The sequence below is a fragment of the Rhinoderma darwinii genome, chromosome 5 (genome assembly GCF_050947455.1).
Source record: "Rhinoderma darwinii isolate aRhiDar2 chromosome 5, aRhiDar2.hap1, whole genome shotgun sequence".
In the NCBI taxonomy this organism is placed as follows: domain Eukaryota; kingdom Metazoa; phylum Chordata; class Amphibia; order Anura; family Rhinodermatidae; genus Rhinoderma; species Rhinoderma darwinii.
In genome coordinates this window covers 210,622,057-210,642,512 of record NC_134691.1, presented here as the reverse complement: position 1 = coordinate 210,642,512, position 20,456 = coordinate 210,622,057, and the positions used below count along the sequence as shown (strand labels likewise).

The 20,456-nt window shown below is 41.9% G+C and overlaps 1 protein-coding gene across 1 annotated transcript in view; it reads left to right on the top strand.

Moving 5' to 3' along the window:
- The window catches only part of ADCY2 (adenylate cyclase 2), an 831,331-nt gene that overhangs the window by 417,997 nt on the left and 392,878 nt on the right, over window positions 1–20,456 (top strand). Inside the window, exons 6-7 of the mRNA XM_075826916.1 lie at window positions 3,082–3,193; window positions 18,946–19,073. Coding sequence (XP_075683031.1) covers window positions 3,082–3,193; window positions 18,946–19,073 — 240 coding nt within the window. The remainder of the gene's footprint in view (window positions 1–3,081; window positions 3,194–18,945; window positions 19,074–20,456) is intronic.

Below are 20,456 nucleotides of genomic sequence, written 5' to 3'. Positions count from 1 at the left end.
TTTAGCGCCGATCGGCAGCCCCCATGTGAAATCACGGGGGCTGGCGATGGTACCCATGGCAACCGGACGCCAGACAATGGCTTCCGGGTTGCCATGTACAGAAGCCTATGAGGACCACCCCGAGGGTGGTCGTCGTAGGCTTCCTGTCAGTGTGACTGTCACGTCACAATGACAGTTGGAATGCATTACACTACGTGTGTAGTGTAGTGTAATGTGTTCCAGCAGCGATCAGAGCTGCAAGTCTAAGTGTCCTCTAGTGGGACAAGTGAAAAAAGTAAAAAAAAGGATACATTTTTTTTAAAAAAAGTGTCAAAATAAAAGTTAGAAGTGACATAAACAAGAACTGCTTTTTTTCCTATTATAAGTCTTTTATTATAGGAAAAAAAATGAATACGTAAAAAAAAAGTACACATATTTGGTATCACCGCGTTCGTAACGACCCCAACTATAAAAATATAATATTATTTTTCCCGCACGGTAAACACCGCAAAAAAAATAAACGAAAAACAATGCCAGAATCACTATTTTTTGGTCACCACCCCTCCCAAAATATACAATAAAAAGTGATCAAAAAGTCGCATGTACGCCAAAATAGTACCGATAAAAACTACAACCCGTCCCGCAAAAAACAAGCCCTTACACAGCTTTTTTGACTGAAAAATAAAAAAGTTATGGCTCTCAGAATATGGTGACACAGAAAATAAATTATTTTCTAAATAAGTTATTTTATTGCGCAAACGCTGCAAAACATAAAAACGTATATACATATGGTATCGCCGTAATCGTACCGACCCGCAGAATAAAGTATAATAGTCATTTATAGCCCAGGGTAAACGCCGTCAAAAATAAATAAAAATCATTGTCAGAATTGATGGTTTTTGGTCACCTGGCTTGCCGAAAAATTGAATAAAAAGTGATCAACAAAATCTCATGTACCCCAAAATGGTACCAATAAAAACTACAGCTCGTCCTGCAAAAAATATGCCCTCACACCACTCTATTGACAGAAAAATAAAAAAGTAGTGGCTCTCGGAAAGCGGGGAGGAAAAACGAAAAAGCAAAACATGAATCAGTTCGTAAAGGGTTAATTACTTTCGAATGAAAAAACTTTTATGACCACATGTGGGGTATAGCCGTACTTGGAAGAAATTGCTTTACAAATGTTGGGGTGCATTTTCTCCTTTTATCCTTTGTGAAATTGAAAAAAATCAACATTTTAGTGGAAATAATGTTGATATTAATTTTCACGCCCTAATTCTAATAAATTCTGCAAAAGACGTGTGGGGCCTAAATGCTCACTATACCCCTAGATAGATTCCTTAAGTGGTGTAGTTTCCCAAATGGGGTTACTTTTGGGGGGCTTCCACTGTTTCGGTCTCTCAGGGGCTTTGCAAATTCGACATGACACCCAAAAACTATTCCAGCTAAATTTGAGCTCCAAAAGCCAAATAGCGCTCCTTCCCTTCTAAGCCCCGGTGTGGGTCCAAACAGCAGTTTATTACCACATATGGCGTATTTACGTAATCGGGAGAAATTGTTTTACAAATGTTGCGGTGCTTTTTCTCCTTTATTCCTTGTAAAAATTAAAAATGGCTACCTTTTTTCAGAAAAAAAGTAGATTTTTACCTTTACAGACTAATTCCAATGAATTCAGCAAAACAACTGTGGGGTCAAAATGCTAACTTTACCCCTAGAAAAATGCCCTGAGGGGTGTAGCTTCCAAAATGGGGTCACTATTGGGGGGTTTCCATGGTTTTCATCCCTCCAGTGCATTGCAAACGCGACACGGCACTGAAAACTATTCCAGCAAAATCAGAAATCCAAAATCCAAATGGTGCTCCTTCTCTTCTGAGGCCTGCTGTGGGTCCAAACAGCAGTTTATTACCACATATGGGGTATTGCTATAATCGGAAGAAATTGCTTTACATATGTTGGGGTGTTTTTTCTACTTTATTCCTTGTAAAAATTTTAAATTTTTACGTTTTTTCACAAAAAAAGTAGATTTTCACCTTCACATACTAATTCAAATAAATTTAGCAAAAAAACTGTGGGTTCAAAATGCTAACTATACCCATAGATAAATTCATTGAGGGGTATAGTTTCCAAAATGGGGTCACTTTTGGGGGGTTTCCACTGTTTTGGCAGCACAAGACCTCCTCAAACCTGACATGGTACCTAAAATATATTCTAAAAAAAGGAGGCCCAAAATCCACTAGGTGCTCCTTTGCTTCTGCGGCCTGTGTTTCAGTCCATTATCGCACTAGGACCACATGTGGGATATTTCTAAAAACTGCAGAATCTGGGCAATAAATATTGAGTTGCATTTCTTGGGTAAAACCTTCTGCGGTACATAAAAAATGTATTAGAAATGAATTTTTGAAGAAAAAAATGAAATTTGTAAATTTCACCTCTACTTTGCTTTAATTCCTGTGAAACGCCTAAAGGGCTAAAACACTTTGTGAATGCTGTTTTGAATACTTTGATGGGTGAAGTTTTCAAAATGGGGTGACTTCTGGGGACTTTCTAATATATAAGGCCCTCAAAGCCATTTCAGAACTGAACTGGTCCCTGAAAAAATAGCCTTTTGAAATTTTCTTAAAAATATGAGAAATTGCTGCTAAAGTTCTAAGCCTCGTAACGTCCTAGAAAAATAAAAGAATGTTCAAAAAACGACGCAAACATAAAGTAGACATATGGGAAATATAAACTAGTAAGTATTTTGTGTGGTATTACTATCTGTTTTACAAGTAAATACATTAAAATGTAGAAAAATGCTAATTTTTGCTAATTTTCTCTAAATCTTGGCGTTTCTTACAAATAAATATTGAATTTAACGACGACATTTTTTCAGTATCATAAAGTACAACATGTCACGAGAAAACAATCCCAGAATCGCTTGGATAGGTAAAAGCATTCTGGAGTTATTACCACATAAAGTGACACATGTCAGATTTGCAAAAATGGGGCTGGTCCTGAAGGCCAAAACAGGCTTAGACACTAAGGGGTTAATAATAATAATAATAATAATAATAATAATAATATAATTACAGAGTCCTTAATATTTCTCCTTGTGTTTTGCAGCATTTTGTATGCTGATATAGTTGGATTTACTCGACTGGCCAGTGACTGCTCTCCCGGAGAACTAGTGCACATGCTCAATGAGCTGTTTGGAAAGTTTGATCAAATTGCAAAGGTACATCTTTTGATATTCTCTCCATTCCCCAAGCAGAGACAAATCAATCAAGGAAACTGCTATTTTTAATCTAAAAATGTAACATTTTCTTAGACCACAGAGCCATCACTGCATATACTTTCTATCTTACAAAGAATGGCTCAATTCAATGTATAGTGATTACCAATAAAAAAATATTTTGCATTACAGACACATTTACTATAAAAAAAAATAAACATTAATCATAAACTAATGTGTTTAGATAGAATTCTGACTTTTTAATATTTCTAACTTCTAATTTGTTGAGTTCCATAAATTAGGGGAGCTGCGAAAAGTTACTTAAAGAAGGACCCTAGCAAATGGTTTTTTTTTTGCACATATCATGCTAACTCACCTACAATATTCTAGCAGTGTCATTTGTTTCTTCCCAGCTAAGTTGCATCTATAAATTTTGAACGCTCTCATTAAGAGCAGCGGTGTCACGTGACCTCAGTCTTACCAACAATATAGACCACAGGTCAGTTTTTCCTGTGTGGCTGACTTTATGTAAACTACTGGATTACATAAGCACCTATCAAATCTATCCTGGCAGTTCTCAGAAACTGTCCCTCCCCACCAAGCTCCTCCCTCTCCTTATAACTCTGTATACCCCACCATGGATAGAGTGCTGCTGAAGAGATAATTAATCTAAAGGGAGTTTTACTCAGGACGATTATTGGGCAAACGAGTGTTCATATAACGCTCATTGCCGATAATTACCCTGTGTAAACAGGGGAACGATCAGCAGATAAATGAGCAAACGCTTGATCATCTGCTGGTCTTATCATTTAAAAAAAGTAATGGATTATCGTTGTCGGCAGCACATCTCCTGGTGTAAACAGAGAGACGCGCTGCCGACATGATAATAACGACCGCTCGTCCCCATCCATAGCTCCGACTGACAGGAGCAAGCAAGCACCGATTAACGATGTCTCATTGAACGGCGCACGCTGCACCAGCCAAGTGTCGGCCGGTGTAAAAGGGCCTTAAGGTACCAGGAGTGCAGTGATATAATAGATGAGTCTCTACAATGATGAACTGCAGAGTTATAAAACTCCCCTGACTCACACTAAAGGCCCTTTTACACATGCCAATTATCGGACAAACGATCGTTCATAGAATAATTGCCATGTGTAAACACCCCGTTCATCTGCTGATCGTATAGTTTGAAAAAAGTAAAATATTATCGTTATCAGCAGCACTTCTCCCTGAGAAAACAGCTGCCTCGTTTCAGCCGTAATTGCTCCTCCTCGCATTTCGCGAGGCTTCTCTGACAGCCGTAAATTTTGAGCTGTGCTTCATTGAGTTCAATGAAGTACGGCTCAAATTACGTCTGAAAGAAGTGCCCTGTATTTTTACGCGTCGTCGTTTGACAGCTGTCAAACGACGACGCGTAAATGACAGGTTGTCTGCACAGTACGTCGGCAAACCCATTCAAATGAATCGGCAGATGTTTGTCGACGTATTGTAGCCCTATTTTCAGACATAAAACGAGGCATAATACGCCTCGTTTACGTCTGAAAATAGGTCGTGTGAACCCAGCCTAATAATGTATGTAGACGAGCGATCGGAGTAATGAAAGCTCATCCCCATACATAGTAAAAGGAGCAAACGAGGACCCATCAACTGTCTCATTGATCGGCGCTCGTTTACACAGCCCAGGGCGGGCTGTGTAAGAGGAACTTTACTGTCTATACTATCTGTAAGTGCTGTGTGCAGAATCTCCAGTGTATTTCTATAAGATGCAACTTCTCACTTCTCTCCTTTTCCTCTTGCTTGTAAGAGCTGACAATCTATCTCTAGCAGGAGGCAGCGGAGACAGGCTGAAGCTGCATCTTATAGGCTATACTGACACCCTAGAGTGTGAGATAGGGGCCAAAAGTTCTATGTCACTGATCTATCACAAGCAGGAGGCAGGGATTACAGTGGGAAGCTGCATCACATAGGAATACATTGAGCCATGCAGTGTTAGTACAGAAGTTCTATGTCACTGATCTATCACTTCAATCGGAATCAAAGCACAGCAAGTGCAGTGTGTTGAGAATCAGCCCCCTCTGCAAAGCCAGAGGCATAATGGGAAATGTAGGCTGCCTTAGGGGAACCATATTAGAGTGGAAGAAGGAATGAAGATGCAGACAACTCATAAATGGACAATAAACTAAAACAGGCATACACAAGAGCCTTTACATCATTCTTTAACACTATATAGGCATAAAAACAGGTGCAAAGAAAGTATCAGATGTCATTTTATTAAGAGATGTGTGCCTTTAATAAATGTGGTGCAAATCTTACCAACTACCCTCTTGACTTTGACTGGTGTACAATGTTCTAATATTAGCAAATGTGGACAAGTGGAAACTTTTAGTGGTGACATTAAATGGACAATATAAGACCATCAATAGTAAAAGGTAGGGCTGGAGGTCTAATGGAATATTGATGTCTAAGATAAAATATTTAGGGTCAGGAGCATCTCCAGTATCTGTCTGAGACATAGGAATATATTCTATAGAGGAAATTGGGGTGTGAGACCATGTCATCAATATTTTCAAAAGATTTTCATTATTTTGGAAGCACAGTGAGGATGTATGGACTTTGGACCAAACTATTGCTCATAAAGACATATTAATTTCATTGCCAATGTACATCACTCAGGTGACCATATAAAAGTGCTTTGGGAAGAAGCATCAGTGATGAGTGTTTAGAAGGGCATAGACAGTGGATGTTAAGCCATTGGCCATGAAAACATAGCAGTTCAAACAATGTAATTTTGGAGGAAACCTGAGATTGTTAAGAAGTGGCTGATACATATGTAGCTAAATCATACAGATTGAAGAAGCACAAATTTGTTTTTGAGGGCATCAAAAGTGAGTAGCATATGGGTTGTCATATTAACAATGTCTATTAATATATAAAGATGTGAAGTAAACCATGGCTGAGTAAATCCAAATTGCCAGATGAGGTGTGCACAGAAAAGAGGGGATTCTGGGGAAGTGAGCTTAAAGCAGGATTTACAATAATTCCATAGTTATCTCGTGAAAGTCATAGGTCGCAGTAAAAGTAAGGACTAGGTTGGACTGCCCTAGAGAAGAAATGTAGGTTGTATAGGGGCCAGCAGGGACAGTTTTAGACAAAGTGTGTCCGTCGACAAAATAAAACTAGTGCCGCAAATGCTGAAATATTGTACACACAACACAGTCACATACTATATTGTATAGTCACAGTCACTATACAAAGGCCAATATTACCAATGATGCCAATATACTGTACAAGACCAAAATAATACCGCCACACCTTCACCACTATTACTACTTAATAGTGACACAAACATACCACCACACTGTTACTTAATAAAACACAATACAATGACCAATATTACCACTTTACAGTGACCATATAGTTACAGATACCAGTTCTAAACAGGCGCTGTGCAGACCGTATAAGCGAATACAGTACAGTAAGTCCAGTGACTCACAGTTGACATCTTCTCTGATTTTAGTCATTCACTTTTGCTATCTTTTGCATCTGGCCCAGACAGCCACGAAGACTTTTTCAAGCCACGATTTGTCTGCAGCGCTTGCTCCCTTCCTAACTTTTCCCAACCTGTAGAAACTCCCCATCCTTCTGCTACACCCAATTCTATGCCTGTTGCTGTTCTATTTGCACCTATTACTGTACCTGCTGCATTTCACAGTGTCCCCAAATACTGTACTTCTGAAATAATGGTGTCATAACTATACAGTAGTTACTAAAAAAAAATAATGCCACACAGACCGCTCCTTTGAAAACAGCACAGCAAGCGTAATCTCATTTGAAATGACAGTTTACAGCGTAATCTCGCGAGATTACGCTTGCTGTGCTGTAGTGTCGGGATTGTGTTAGCGAAGTGTCAGGATTTCTAAATACACATTACGTCCCGGCTGGAGGTAATGTATATTCATTGTCAGGACACTGCAGTAACATTACAGTGTGTTTATGTGGCTGCACATAGCGATATAGCTATATCGCTATGTGCTGTGTAAATGAATGGAGAGAAGTGTATGACGCTGATTGGTCAGCGTCATACACTCCTCTGTACAACGCCCACTTAACCAAAAAGTAAAACATGCCCAGTGTTCATTAAGAAACTCATTAGCATAAAGCTAAAATAGGTCATAACTCCGTCAAAAATGATCCTTTTTCTAAATAAAAAACACTGCTGTAATCTACATTACAGCGCCGATCGCGTCATGTACAATATGGCACTTATAATGTGGTGGCAGAGCCTCTTTATCGCAATGCCGTAATAGTACAGAAGTTTGTGTTAACAGGCCAACGCCCGTTACGTGATAGTACGTCACAGGACTTTAAGGGGTTAAAAAAGCCTCCATCTTGATTCTTAGATTTTCGATCGACTTCTGTCTTTGGCTAAGGAATCTGAGGCAAAAATTGAATCAAAACTGTATGTGTGATCCAGGCTTTAGGGTGAAGGCTAAGGGTCAGTTCACACAGAGTTTTTTTAACGTGAAAACTGCGTCGGAATCAGCAATAAAAAATTGCCAAAATCGCCTCCATTAATTTCAATGAAAGGCAGAGGTGGAAAAAATAGCGGCGCGTTCTTCTTCGCCACTGTTTCTGTCTCTGATATCCCAGTAAATTCAATGAGAGGCAGAAAATACCTGCGGTGCTCTTTCAAAAAGTTTTTTGCTGCATTTTTTGCATGCGGTCCTTGCATTAAATTTAATGGCCGCAGGCAAAACAAAATGCTGCAAAAATGCGGAAAAATAACCTGCAGGCAGAAGTAATTTTGTGGCAGATTTTTTTCTTCCTGCAAAAAAACTCTGTATGAACTAGGCCTTAGGGTGCTGGTGCAGTTTTTGTGAGACCAGGATAAAATGACATAACAACAAAACAATTCACAGAGCTTTTAGTTTTTGCATCCAAACTCCTTGCTGCCCCAGATATAAAGTATAATGACAGACAATTTCAGAGAAAATAAAACAAAGGGAAATTGGTTTGACTACATCATGAAGCTTTTTAATCGTAGCTATCCAATAAATACTATACATTTATGGTTTTCATTACAGTAGTGTGGAGTCAGGTCCTCAGTTAGTCAGCCTGGTTTTCACCGAGTAGCGCGGGAAGAATTACACCGGAAGCAGAGTTCAGGTAGAATGCCCTCACTCGATGCATGTAGGGGCGCCCCACCCTTTATTTAAAACAATGCAAAAACTCATATAGCAAAAATGACGTAAATGATCAGTATATGATCTTGGGACGCCTCCAAGGTGCTAATTGGTTCTTGTTCAAACATGCCCTTTGCGTTGTCTCATGCTCCAGCGCCATCTTGTGCCATCTTGTCATACTACATAGCATTATAGCAGAATATGATATACTGAGAAGCTTTATGTAAGGATAATAATGATTTTTGCAAGCACACAAATATACATAGTGGTGATCCTTCACAGTCCCCCCTAAAAATTATTATTATTATTATTATCCCTTGCTGCCCCTGAGTTAGTCTAGCAACCTACTGATCACTCGAACCAGGTGGGTAGGGGTTTTGGATTTCTTCACCAGTTTGAGATGAGCTACTCCTTATGAGTAACCCCCCTTTGTACCTGGACTATCCTGGTTCCTGAATGATCCTAACTTTCCCTACCTTTGGATTAATTGTTCTGATAATACACAACTGTTTTAAAGGGACTAGCGGATTCTGCGTCGGTGTAGAAATCTTTTTCCTCTAGGCAGGTTAAAGCAACATCGGGAACCGCCTGGTCAACAGTCTTTGTGATAAGTTTTCTTACACAAGGGACCACACAACATGCAATTACCAAAAGAATAATTATTATTATTAAAATAATGACCTCCTACTTGTGCAAGGACACTCTTCCAGTCGGAAAACCATTTGAAATACTGGTCCCAAGGATTATTTATTCCAGAATTCTGCTTAAGTTCAGCTGACAAGTTCTCCAGTTTTTTAATTGCCATAGTAGTTTTACCATTAGGGCCGGTGTTATCGGGAACGTATGTACAGCAAACTCCTTTTACCATAGCGCATACACCTGCTTTCTCGGCTAGAACCATGTCTAACGCTAACCTATTTTGGAAAGCCATGGTTGAAGTGGGCCCTAACTGGTCTGCAAAATCCTTGTAATGCGTCACGAGTGTAATTGACATAGCGTTGTTCGTTGTAATAAAGATAATTTATCCAATCTACATTCTTGTTTACTGTAATTATTGGGAGTATGGATTCAAACCCTGCTGCCACTTGATCACGTGCTTTGAACTAATCTGGGACGCCCCTTGGTACTCCAATCGTATCTATATATACATGGGGGTCAAAACTTCCTTTGGGGGATTCAGACCGCTTCTGTCTGTTTAATATGTGACTGTTACTTGACTGTTCATGATGAGTCTCAGTCATTATGTGAAATGGCATGATTGCTTTAGCTAAGGCACACTGCCCTGTCCAGTTGCCAGTTAATTTAGTCCTTATTTTTAAGTCGCCACATATCCAGTAAATATCTCCTAAAGATAGTACCTGTCGTTGCAGTTTGTCTGAAGTGAGGGAACTATAGCTAGCGCAGTATCCGTCGGTAAAGTTACCTAAAAACCGACCGTTGGCTTGGGAGCCAGTGAAACAAGTATAATTACCAGGGTATACAGTTATCCCGTGCAGTGGGCGTGGATTGGGTATTCCTCCTTCCATTTCTTACATTGAGTATCATTGGTGGTTTTATTCGTGTATAAACTTAGAAAACACTCATGTGTATCTTCGGGCAGTGTCAGGGGTACCATCCCTAAATGGGATCTGGCTCTGGCGCACACATAGCAGTTGGATTTATTTGCAGTGTTAGCCGTATACTTCACCCATTCCAACCAGAGGTTGGTGTCACTGAACCCAGTTTCAACGGCCATGGTATTTTCGAAATTTGGGTCTGCTATAGCTATCATGTCCCTGTAATTTTCCTTAAGTGTTTTGATCTGTGGTTGTAAAGTGTTTTTGGGTTGCCAATTAACATTGTTGTTCATATCTTGCAACTTGAATTTACCCATTATGCCACTCCCCAATTTGGCTAAGCCCAGCACATAGATGCCCTCGTCCACTTTACTAGGGTTTTCTGTTGTGAGAGTGAGGGGCTTATTGCTTCCGACCCTACCGTGTGGTGAACATTCTCCGCTTTTAAGAAGGGTCATACGGGTCAATATTGATTTGCCATTGGAGTCCCTTCTTGACTGGGCACTACTAGGTTTGTATGCCCAATCTGGACCAGTGTTCCACCCGACTGCCCCCCAATATCCACAATCCGTACCCCAGTATTTATCTGTAAAAAGAAAGGCTGCCTGCAAGCAGCCAAGCCCAATTTCCCAACTACAAATTATAGTGGAATAAAAATAAAAAATACCTTTATTAGGCTACGTATAGCCAGACAGACCACATAAATTTTGATTAAAATTGTCACTACCTTGAAGCCGGACTAAATGTAGAATACCTGTGTGATAACAGGCATGAGTGGTATTAGACTTAGGAATAGTGTGAGGTTCCCTAGCCAGTTAAATTGTCAGACTAGCTAATAGTAGACAGTGAGTCCGGTCAACGGCAGGTATTTAAAATTCTAACAGCCCCCCCGACATGTTTCGCTACCATTAGCTAATGCATTAGCCCCGTGTACCCCTGAGGACGCTACCTGGTAGCGAAACATGTCGGGGGGGCTGTTAGAATTTTAAATACCTGCCGTTGACCGGACTCACTGTCTACTATTAGCTAGTCTGACAATTTAACTGGCTAGGGAACCTCACACTATTCCTAAGTCTAATACCACTCATGCCTGTTATCACACAGGTATTCTACATTTAGTCTGGCTTCTAGGTAGTGACAATTTTAATCAAAATTTATGTGGTCTGTCTGGCTATACGTAGCCTAATAAAGGTATTTTTTATTTTTATTCCACTATAATTTGTAGTTGGGAAATTGGGCTTGGCTGCTTGCAGGCAGCCTTTCTTTTTGCTATTGTTGATGTGCCCGCCAACTACTAGGGGTCATATCTATTTTCTTTAACCAGTATTTATCTGTGACACATATGTATGGACCAACATCTCTGTACTGGCTACAAGTCCAGGCCTGATCTACCATGCACAACCCCACCACTGCACAATAGTCGAACTGGTACACATCTACATGGGTGTTAGAAGAGTTATACCAGAAAGTCGTCATACGGTTAGGATAAATCCCGGTTTGCGTAATAGACACCTGCTGGGCAGACACCTCGAGAACCAAAGTAAACGAAAGGATATATATCAGAAACATTTCACTGTGGTGCGAGGTCAACTGGAGTTGGAACCTTCTTGCAGTGGCTCGCGTGGACCCAAGTAGGTCGTCCCTCTAACTTCACAGCCGTGGGTGAGATCAGGAGGACTTGATAAGGATAATCAAATCTGACCTCAAGGGTTCCTCGGACGTGTTTCTTAACCACAACGTAGTCTCCCGGCAACAGTTTATGGGTACCTGTATTGTTGTCAGGATCTGGAATGGAAGAAAACACTGCAGCATGTGTTACTGTTAATTCTTTACACAGAGTTATAACAAAATTGACAAGGGTATCATTACCCGCACTGAGTTGCTGGGGGTAATAACAAACCATTCTTGGAATTCCCCCAAACATTATTTCATAAGGGGTAAGGCCGGTGGGCTGCTTTGGGGTGTTACGGACAGAGCACAGAGCTATTGGCAATATTTCTGGCCATGGCAGGGCCACTTCCTTGCTAGCTTTTAGAATCTTGTTTTTTAATGTACCATTTAGTCTTTCCACTTTACCACTACTCTGAGGGTGGTAGGGAGTGTGTAGACCTAGATCTGCCCCCACTAACTGCCACAGTTGGCGGGTAACGTCCGCTGTAAATGCCGGACCTTGGTCGCTCTCAATGACTTCCGGGATTCCAAATCTGCATACAACGTCAGTGAGCAACTTCTTGACGGTGGTTCGGGCCGTCATGTTGGTCACGGGGTAGGCTTCTGGCCATCCGGAGAACATATCAACGACAACTAACACATACTCAAAGCGGCCGCTCTTTGGCAGCTGGATATGGTCTATCTGTATCCTTTGAAATGGATAAAGAGGCTTGGCCAGATGCTTCTTTGGAGTGGCGACCGTCCGGCCTGGGTTACCGGTGCTGCAGATTTGACAACTCTGGGTGTACTTGAGGACCGGGACTGATATAGCAGGGGCAAAATATAGTTTGTTGATAGCAGTGATCATTTGGTTCTTCCCCCGATGGGTGGGTCCATGCGCCCACTGAACAATGGAAGGATACAAAGTGGTAGGTAGACATAGACATTGGTTCAACCGCCATAAACCGTCGCAAACCTCCTGAGTTGCACCTCCTTTTGCCCATAGCTCTTTCTCATTGTGGCTAGCATTCTTCTGGAACTCCTGAAGGAGTTGTACCGTGGGAGGGCCGTCGGGAGGATAGTCAACTTGTGTACTACCGGCTCTGGTGGTGACATAGATGCCAGTTGATTGTGTTCCTGCCACCCTTGATTCCCTTTTGAATAGTGGACAACCACTTGCAGCGTCCTTAGCCGCTTGATCGGCCCGGTGGTTGCCTTGAGCTTCCTTTGAGTTGAGTCTTCCATGAGCCTTGGTCTTGATGATGGCCACCTTTGTAGGCAGTTGAAGGGCCTGTATCAGAGCTTGAACTGCATCAGCATGTCGTATCGGAGTTCCTGCAGCCGTCTTGAAACCTCTCAGGGCCCATACTATACCATAATCATGTGCCACTCCGAAGGCATAGCGAGAGTCAGTATAGATGTTGGGCACACGGTCCTTGGCGTAACGACAGGCCTCAGTAAGAGCTTTCAGCTCTGCTTCTTGAGCTGACATGTGTGGTGGCAAAGTCTCAGCACAGATGATGCCGTGATCGTCTACGACAGCATATCCGGTGTGGTATCTTCCGGTATCGTCTGCATATCGTGATCCATCCGTATATAACGTCAGGTCGGCTTAAGACAATTGTGTTTCGGCCACTGTGGGGAGGCGGGATGTTTCTTGTTGCATCACTTCTTGACAATCATGGAGAGTGTCTTCGGGGGAATCAAGAGTATGTTCATGGTGATCTTCCCCCCTGAAATAGGGAAGCAAGGTGGCAGGATTCAAATTTGAGCATTTTTTTATAATTATATTATCTGGCAGTAATAAACTGCATTGCAACCGGATTTGTCGTTGCATGGAGAGGTGATTTTGTTGACTTTGATCGAGGATGGCCTTGATATCATGGGGGGCTAAAATGGTGAGGGAATGACCAAGAACTATATCCGAAGTCTTGTCAATCAGTTCTTTGGCTGCAAGGACGGTTTTCAAGCAGGTGGGAGCAGTTTGGGCGACAGGGTCCAGACGGCACGAGTAGTACCCTATAGGGCGAGGGTGAGAGCCGTGTATTTGAGTCAGGACACCTGAGGCGTGCCCTGAATCTTGAGAGACATACAACTGAAAGTCTTGGTTATAGTTTGAAATGCCAGGAGCGGGAGCCGAGGTAATCAGTTCCTTAAGTTGATGAAAAGCTGTAATGGCCGGTGGTGAAAGTTGGGCGGTTTTCATGCCGGTCTTGACTTCGTCATACAGAGGTTGCATGAGGGAAGAGGCGTTGGGAAGCCATTCTCGGCAATATGTGATCATACCAAGGAAAGCTTGGAGCTGCTTGAGTCCTCGGGGAGGGGGGATGTTGAGTATGGCTGTCTTTCTTGCATCAGTGAGGTGCTTGGTGCCGTGAGAAAGGCAATGTCCAAGGAAGATAACTTTGGTGGCAGCCCACTGGACCTTTTTAGGGACACCTTGCAGTTGATGGAAGCCAGGAATTGAAGGAGGCTGAGAGACTGGTTCTGGCATGTGCAGTGATTCTAAAAGTTCTTCTACTGCTTTTGCATTCTTTATAGGTTTACCTGCCGAGGTCAAGAAGCCTCTTGCTCTCCATATTGTCCCAAAGTCATGTGCAACTCCAAAGGCATATGTGGAGTCAGTGTATATGTTGACACGATGTCCCTTACCCAATTTACACGCCTCAGCGGGTGCTTTTAGTTCTGCCTCCTGAGCTGAGCTTCTGGAGGGTAGGGACTGTTGTATGACGGCCTTACCATTGTGGACCACTGCATACCCGGTGAGGAAATGTCCTTTGTCTTCGCTCCAATATCGAGATCCATCTACAAAATACTCAGCATCAGGGTTAATCAGAGCAACATCAAATATACTGTTTATGCCGTTTGATTCCATATCCACTAGGCTTTGACAGTCATGTTCATGTTCAAAATTAAATAGTTCATCATCAGTGGATAGTTGAAAAATAAGGGGGGGGGGGGTGTCCATGTGCCTGTCCCCCCACTCCTCCCTCCTTTTGTTCAGAATCTAGGGGCAGGAGTGTAGCTGGATTCAGAGCAACACAACGTTTGATAGTCACATTAGGGGACAGAAGAGGAAGTTCAATTTTAGTAAGTCTTGCAACTGATAAGTGTTTTGTCTTGACTGTGTTCATCATTTCTTGCACTGCGTGTGGGACTTGCACAATAATGTCATGTTGGAGTACAATATCTGTTGCTTTATCGACTAAAGCTGCTGCTGCTGAGACAGCGTGTATGCAGGTTGGGGATCCTAGTACAATGGGATCCAGAGCAAGGGAGTAATAAGCAAGTGGTCGCATCTTGCCTCCATGATCTTGGGCTAATACTCCAGAGGCATGGCCTGCCTGTTCATGGCAGAACAGAGTAAATGGCTTATTGTAGTCAGGAAGTCCCAGTGCTGGCCTTGTAGTCAGTGACAGTTTCAGGGAGTGAAAATTGTCAATTGCCTCAGGTGACAGTACAAATGGGTCAGAGGTGAGACAGTCATATAATGGTTGCATCATAGCAGAGGCATCCCTGATCCAGGCTCTGCAGCACCCTATTAAACCCAGGAAAGTCCTCAATTGTTTAGGATTTCTAGGGACTGGGTGTTTCTGTATCATTTCCAGCCTGTCAGGAGTTAAGTGTTTCATACCTTGGGAAATACAGTGACCAAGGAAAACAACTGTTTTGACACATAATTGCAGCTTGTGCTTGCTCGCTTTACAGCCAACTTCTTCTAGGAACATTGAGGCTGGGTTCACACGACCTATTTTCAGGCGTAAACGAGGCGTATTATGCCTCGTTTTACGCCTGAAAATAGGGCTACAATACGTTGGCAAACATCTGCCCATTCATTTGAATGGGTTTGCCGACGTACTGTGCAGACAACCTGTAATTTACGCGTCGTCGTTTGACAGCTGTCAAACGACGACGCGTAAAAATACAGCCTCGTCAAAAGAAGTGCAGGACACTTCTTTCAGACGTAATTTACGGCTGTCAGAGAAGCCTCGCAAAATTTGAGGAGGAGGAATTACGGCTGAAATGAGGCAGCTGTTTTCTCCTGAAAACAGTCTGTCATTTCAGCCGTAAAAGCCTGTCATCGTGTGCACATGCCCTAATAGTGATTTAGAATCTGTTTCACTGTTCTCCAGACTCTCACTACAAAATAACAAATCATCTACATATTGCAGTAGAACTGATGACTGATTGGTGGGCTGCCAGGTGTCCAGAATATCTTTCATAGTACGTGAGAAGATATCAGGGGAGTTTGCGGCACCCTGTGGCAGCACTACCCAAGCATATTGTCTTCCCCTATGTGTAAATGCAAAATACTGCTGGCACTCTTTATCCAGCGGGATGGAGAAGAAAGCATTAGCTAAGTCTATAACTGTGAAATAGACTGCAGTGCCGGGGACCTGGTTAAGGAGGGTATGTGGGTTAGGCACTTGTGGTGTATTAATTATTGTCACAGCATTTACAGCCCGTAGATCATGTACCATCCGCTACTGTACAGGTTGACCGGGCAGTGTATTTTTCTTTACTAGGTAAAAGGGAGTGTTGAAAAGCAAGATTATGCGCACTATGAGATTGTTCTCCAGTAAGGAGTTAATATCCTTTTCTATAGCAGCGTCTTGCTTTATACAGACAGAATGGTTCTACATATCTGGTTTTAGATTTACTTGTACAGGCGGCACATTTAAAACTCCTACATCCATCTTATCTTGTGCCCATAGTTTTTCTGGGATGTCTGCCAACCAAAGGGGAGGGGTACTTGGGGCTTTTTCAGTCCGGCATACTTGCCATACTAAGGAATCCAGAAATATACCTGATGTTATTTATACATCAGGTATATTTTTGGATTTTGATAATTAATTGTCATACCTGATGGTTTGATATATGCTCTGAATACATTTTCTGTTGATATTGCCATACTAAGGAGTTTGAATAGCAGGGACTCTGGAATGGCTGAAGTTAATGTAGGTGTGCCAGAAGAAAAATCCAATGCTGCTCCCAGGGCACTGAGTATATCTGTCCCCAATAAATTGTAGGGAGTGTGTGATGACACTAACACACGGGAGACAATTGATTGTGTGTCATATATATTCAGTCGCAATGGTTTTGTTAACTGTAACTGAAATGATGTTTCCTCCACCCCTTCATAATCTATATAGTCTGGTGATAACAACTCTGCCGGTACATATTTGGTTTGTAATACAGTTCTGGCTGCCCCTGTGTCTACTAGAAAATAAATATTTTCCCTGTGGGTAAAGTTACAGGCACCATCAATGATGCTCGGTGAGAGCACTGGGCAGAGGGAGACATCAGGGTTGCCAGTTTCCTATGCAGCAATCAAAGAATTGGGAGGCTCAACTGGACGGGAAGAACATCGGGCTGAATATCACAATTCCAACATGTAATCTGGCTAAGATCCCTTCTCTGGGTTCTCAAAGTGTCTTTTTTGTTCCCTGCATCTTCCACTATAGCCCCCCTTTTGTTGCATCATCTGGTGGAACACAAGGAGGGACTGGGTATGGGCGGGCCAATCCGCATACTGCACAATTTTCTGCCGCTAGGGGGTTCTGTTGTCCACATTGTGGACATAACTAGCATTGGCAGCCATTATAGGGCGGTGGCTGTTCATTCTTTCCATACAGATAATGATTCACTTGTCCTTTCTTTGTCTCTACATTCTATTTCAACATAATCTTCTTTACTAATGGCTGCAGCTGTTCGCGCCCACGAGTTGGCCGCGTCTGTTAGTCCTTCATCTTCTAACTTGCCTTTACATTTTTTCACAATTCCCGGCTATTTCTCAGGCTGCAATCTACCTTCAGCGGGCAATCCGCATATTCCCATCATTTTCTTCATCTTACCAACATACTTTTTTTTTCCTTCTCTTTTCTCAACTAACTCGCGCGCGCTGAACTTAAAGTTGGGAGGCGTCCCTCCTTTTGTTTTAAACACACTTTTTAGGACTTCCATCATCCCTATCGTACTACCACTATAGGTTATACCTCCTACCTCTAATACTACCACTATAGGTTATACCTCCTACCTCGAATACTACCACTATAGGTTATACCTCCTACCTCTAATACTACCACTATAGGTTATACCTCCTACCCCTAATACTACCACTATAGGTTATACCTCCTACCTCTAATACTACAACTATAGGTTATACCTCCTACCTCTAATACTACCACTATAGGTTATACCTCCTACCTCTAATACTACCACTATAGGTTATACCTCCTACCTCTAATACTACCACTATAGGTTATACCTCCTACCTCTAATACTACCACTATAGGTTATACCTCCTACCTCTAATACTACCACTATAGGTTATACCTCCTACCTCTAATACTACCACTATAGGTTATACCTCCTACCTCTAATACTACCACTATAGGTTATACCTCCTACCTCTAATACTACCACTATAGGTTATACCTCCTACCTCTAATACTACCACTCGTGTGTTTTTTTTGTTTTTTTTCTACCAGTCTCTTCTTCTCCTATTATCTATATTCCACCCACAGGCTGACTTAAAGGGAAACAACAGTTCTTTACACTAGGTTCTTGGGACTGTATGCCAACTAACACAGTCTCTGTTGTTCAGACTTTCCCCCCCCCCAGACTGACTAACACAATCCGTCACAATTCGCAGGAACACTCACGGACAACAAATAAGATGCCTATATCATCAGCAACCTTACCGTGTCCAAGAGGTGATCAGTCTCGGTGAGTGTCCCCGGATCGATCAGGACGATGTAAACGTCAGGTCATGGGATGGACCGGTCAGTGGCCAATACAGCCCCACGTTGGGCGCCAATTGTGGAGTCAGGTCCTCAGCTAGTCAGCCTGGTTTTCACCGAGTAGTGCAGGAAGAATTACACCGGAAGCAGAGTTCAGGTAGAATGTCCTCACTCGATGCGTGTAGGGGCGCACAACCCTTTATTTAAAACAATGCAAAAACTCATATAGCAAAAATGACGTAAATTATCAGTATATGATCTTGGGACGCCTCCAAGGTGCTAATTGGTTCTTGTTCAAACATGCCCTTTTCTTATTTGTTCGGTAAGTTGGCAGAAGTTTTGTGGTTACAAACTTCAATGTTGCTTTTGTTCACATTCCAGAGCGTTGTCTCATCCTCCAGCGCCATCTTGTGCCATCTTGTCATACTACATAGCATTATAGCAGAATATGATATACTGAGAAGCTTTATGTAAGGATAATAATGATTTTTGCAAGCACACAAATATACATAGTGGTGATCCTTCACAGTAGATATAGATTTTCTCTTTGTGACTAAGGTACTGTTATGCTATTATGAGTTTATAATACCTTCTTTTACACTCTGTCATGTCTTCTTTTACAGGAAAATGAATGTATGCGAATTAAAATCTTAGGTGACTGCTACTACTGTGTATCTGGGTTACCAATTTCCTTGCCAAATCATGCTAGAAACTGTGTTAAGATGGGACTGGACATGTGTGAAGCAATAAAGTAAGTTCTACAGAAGTATTCTTTTGTATAACATAATGTCTGTAGTATATTAATTGAAACTCAAATAAAATAATATATAATGCTCTACCTATACTCAGCATAGCTTAGATGGACAGCATTGACGACTGCTTTGAAGATTTATCTTCCCTCCCATGCAAGCCTTATGCATTTGTCATGCTAATTTCATAAAAACCTAGTTGAAGCCTGTAGACATTAAGGTTGCACAGCGCTACACTTAGCTGTGTATGGTATTGTAACTTATCACCATTCAATTATAAAAGAGGCTGAGTTGAAATCGACAGAGTCCATGGACAAGAATGGCACTGTTCCTAAAAAAAAGAAAGAGAAAAAGTTTTTATAATTCTGAACAACCACTTTAAATTCTAAACTACATTGATGTAGCATATACCTCATATTTAGGAAGATTGCAAAAGTGAAAATAGATGTTATCATGCTGTTGAATCTATGTATTAACCCCTTAATGCACCAGGATGCACCAGTATGTCCTGTTTTGCAATGCTTTAAGGCACCGAGACATACTGGTGCGTCCTGGCTAACAACTGTCACCCTGTCAAAGGACAAGGTGACAGAACTGTGCCATCAACTGTTAATGACAGTTGTTCGGCACAGGAAGACGGGAGGGGACCAATCATAGAGGTCCACTGCCGGTTATCGCTGTGATTGGTCAGTCACAGCAGACTGACCAATCACAGCTCATGACAACAAGAAATGAGCTGTAAACAGTGTTACAGTGTCTGATCTCCTCATGAAAGTGAGGAGATCGGACGTGTAACAATGTGCCCTCTTATCCAAATCAACCCGTTCCCGCAAAATCACGTACAGTTACACTACCGTTCAAAAGTTTGGAGTCACCCAGACAATTTTGTGTTTTCCATGAAAACTCACACTTATATTTATCAAATGAGTTGCAAAATGACTAGAAAATATAGTCAAGACATTGACAAGGTTAGAAATAATGATTTTTATTTGAAATAATAATTTTCTCCTTCAAACTTTGCTTTCGTCAAAGAATGCTCCATTTGCAGCAATTACAGCATTGCAGACCTTTGGCATTCTAGCTGTTAATTTGCTGAGGTAATCAGGAGAAATTTCACCCCATGCTTCCAGAAGGCCCTCCCACAAGTTGGATTGGCTTGATGGGCACTTCTTGTGTACCATATGGTCAAGCTGCTCCCACAACAGCTCTATGGGGTTGAGATCTGGTGACTGCGCTGGCCACTCCATTACAGATAGAATACCAGCTGCCTGCTTCTTCCCTAAATAGATCTTGCATAATTTGGAGGTGTGCTTTGGGTCATTGTCCTGTTGTAGGATGAAATTGGCTCCAATCAAGTGCTGTCCATAGGTTATGGCATGGCGTTG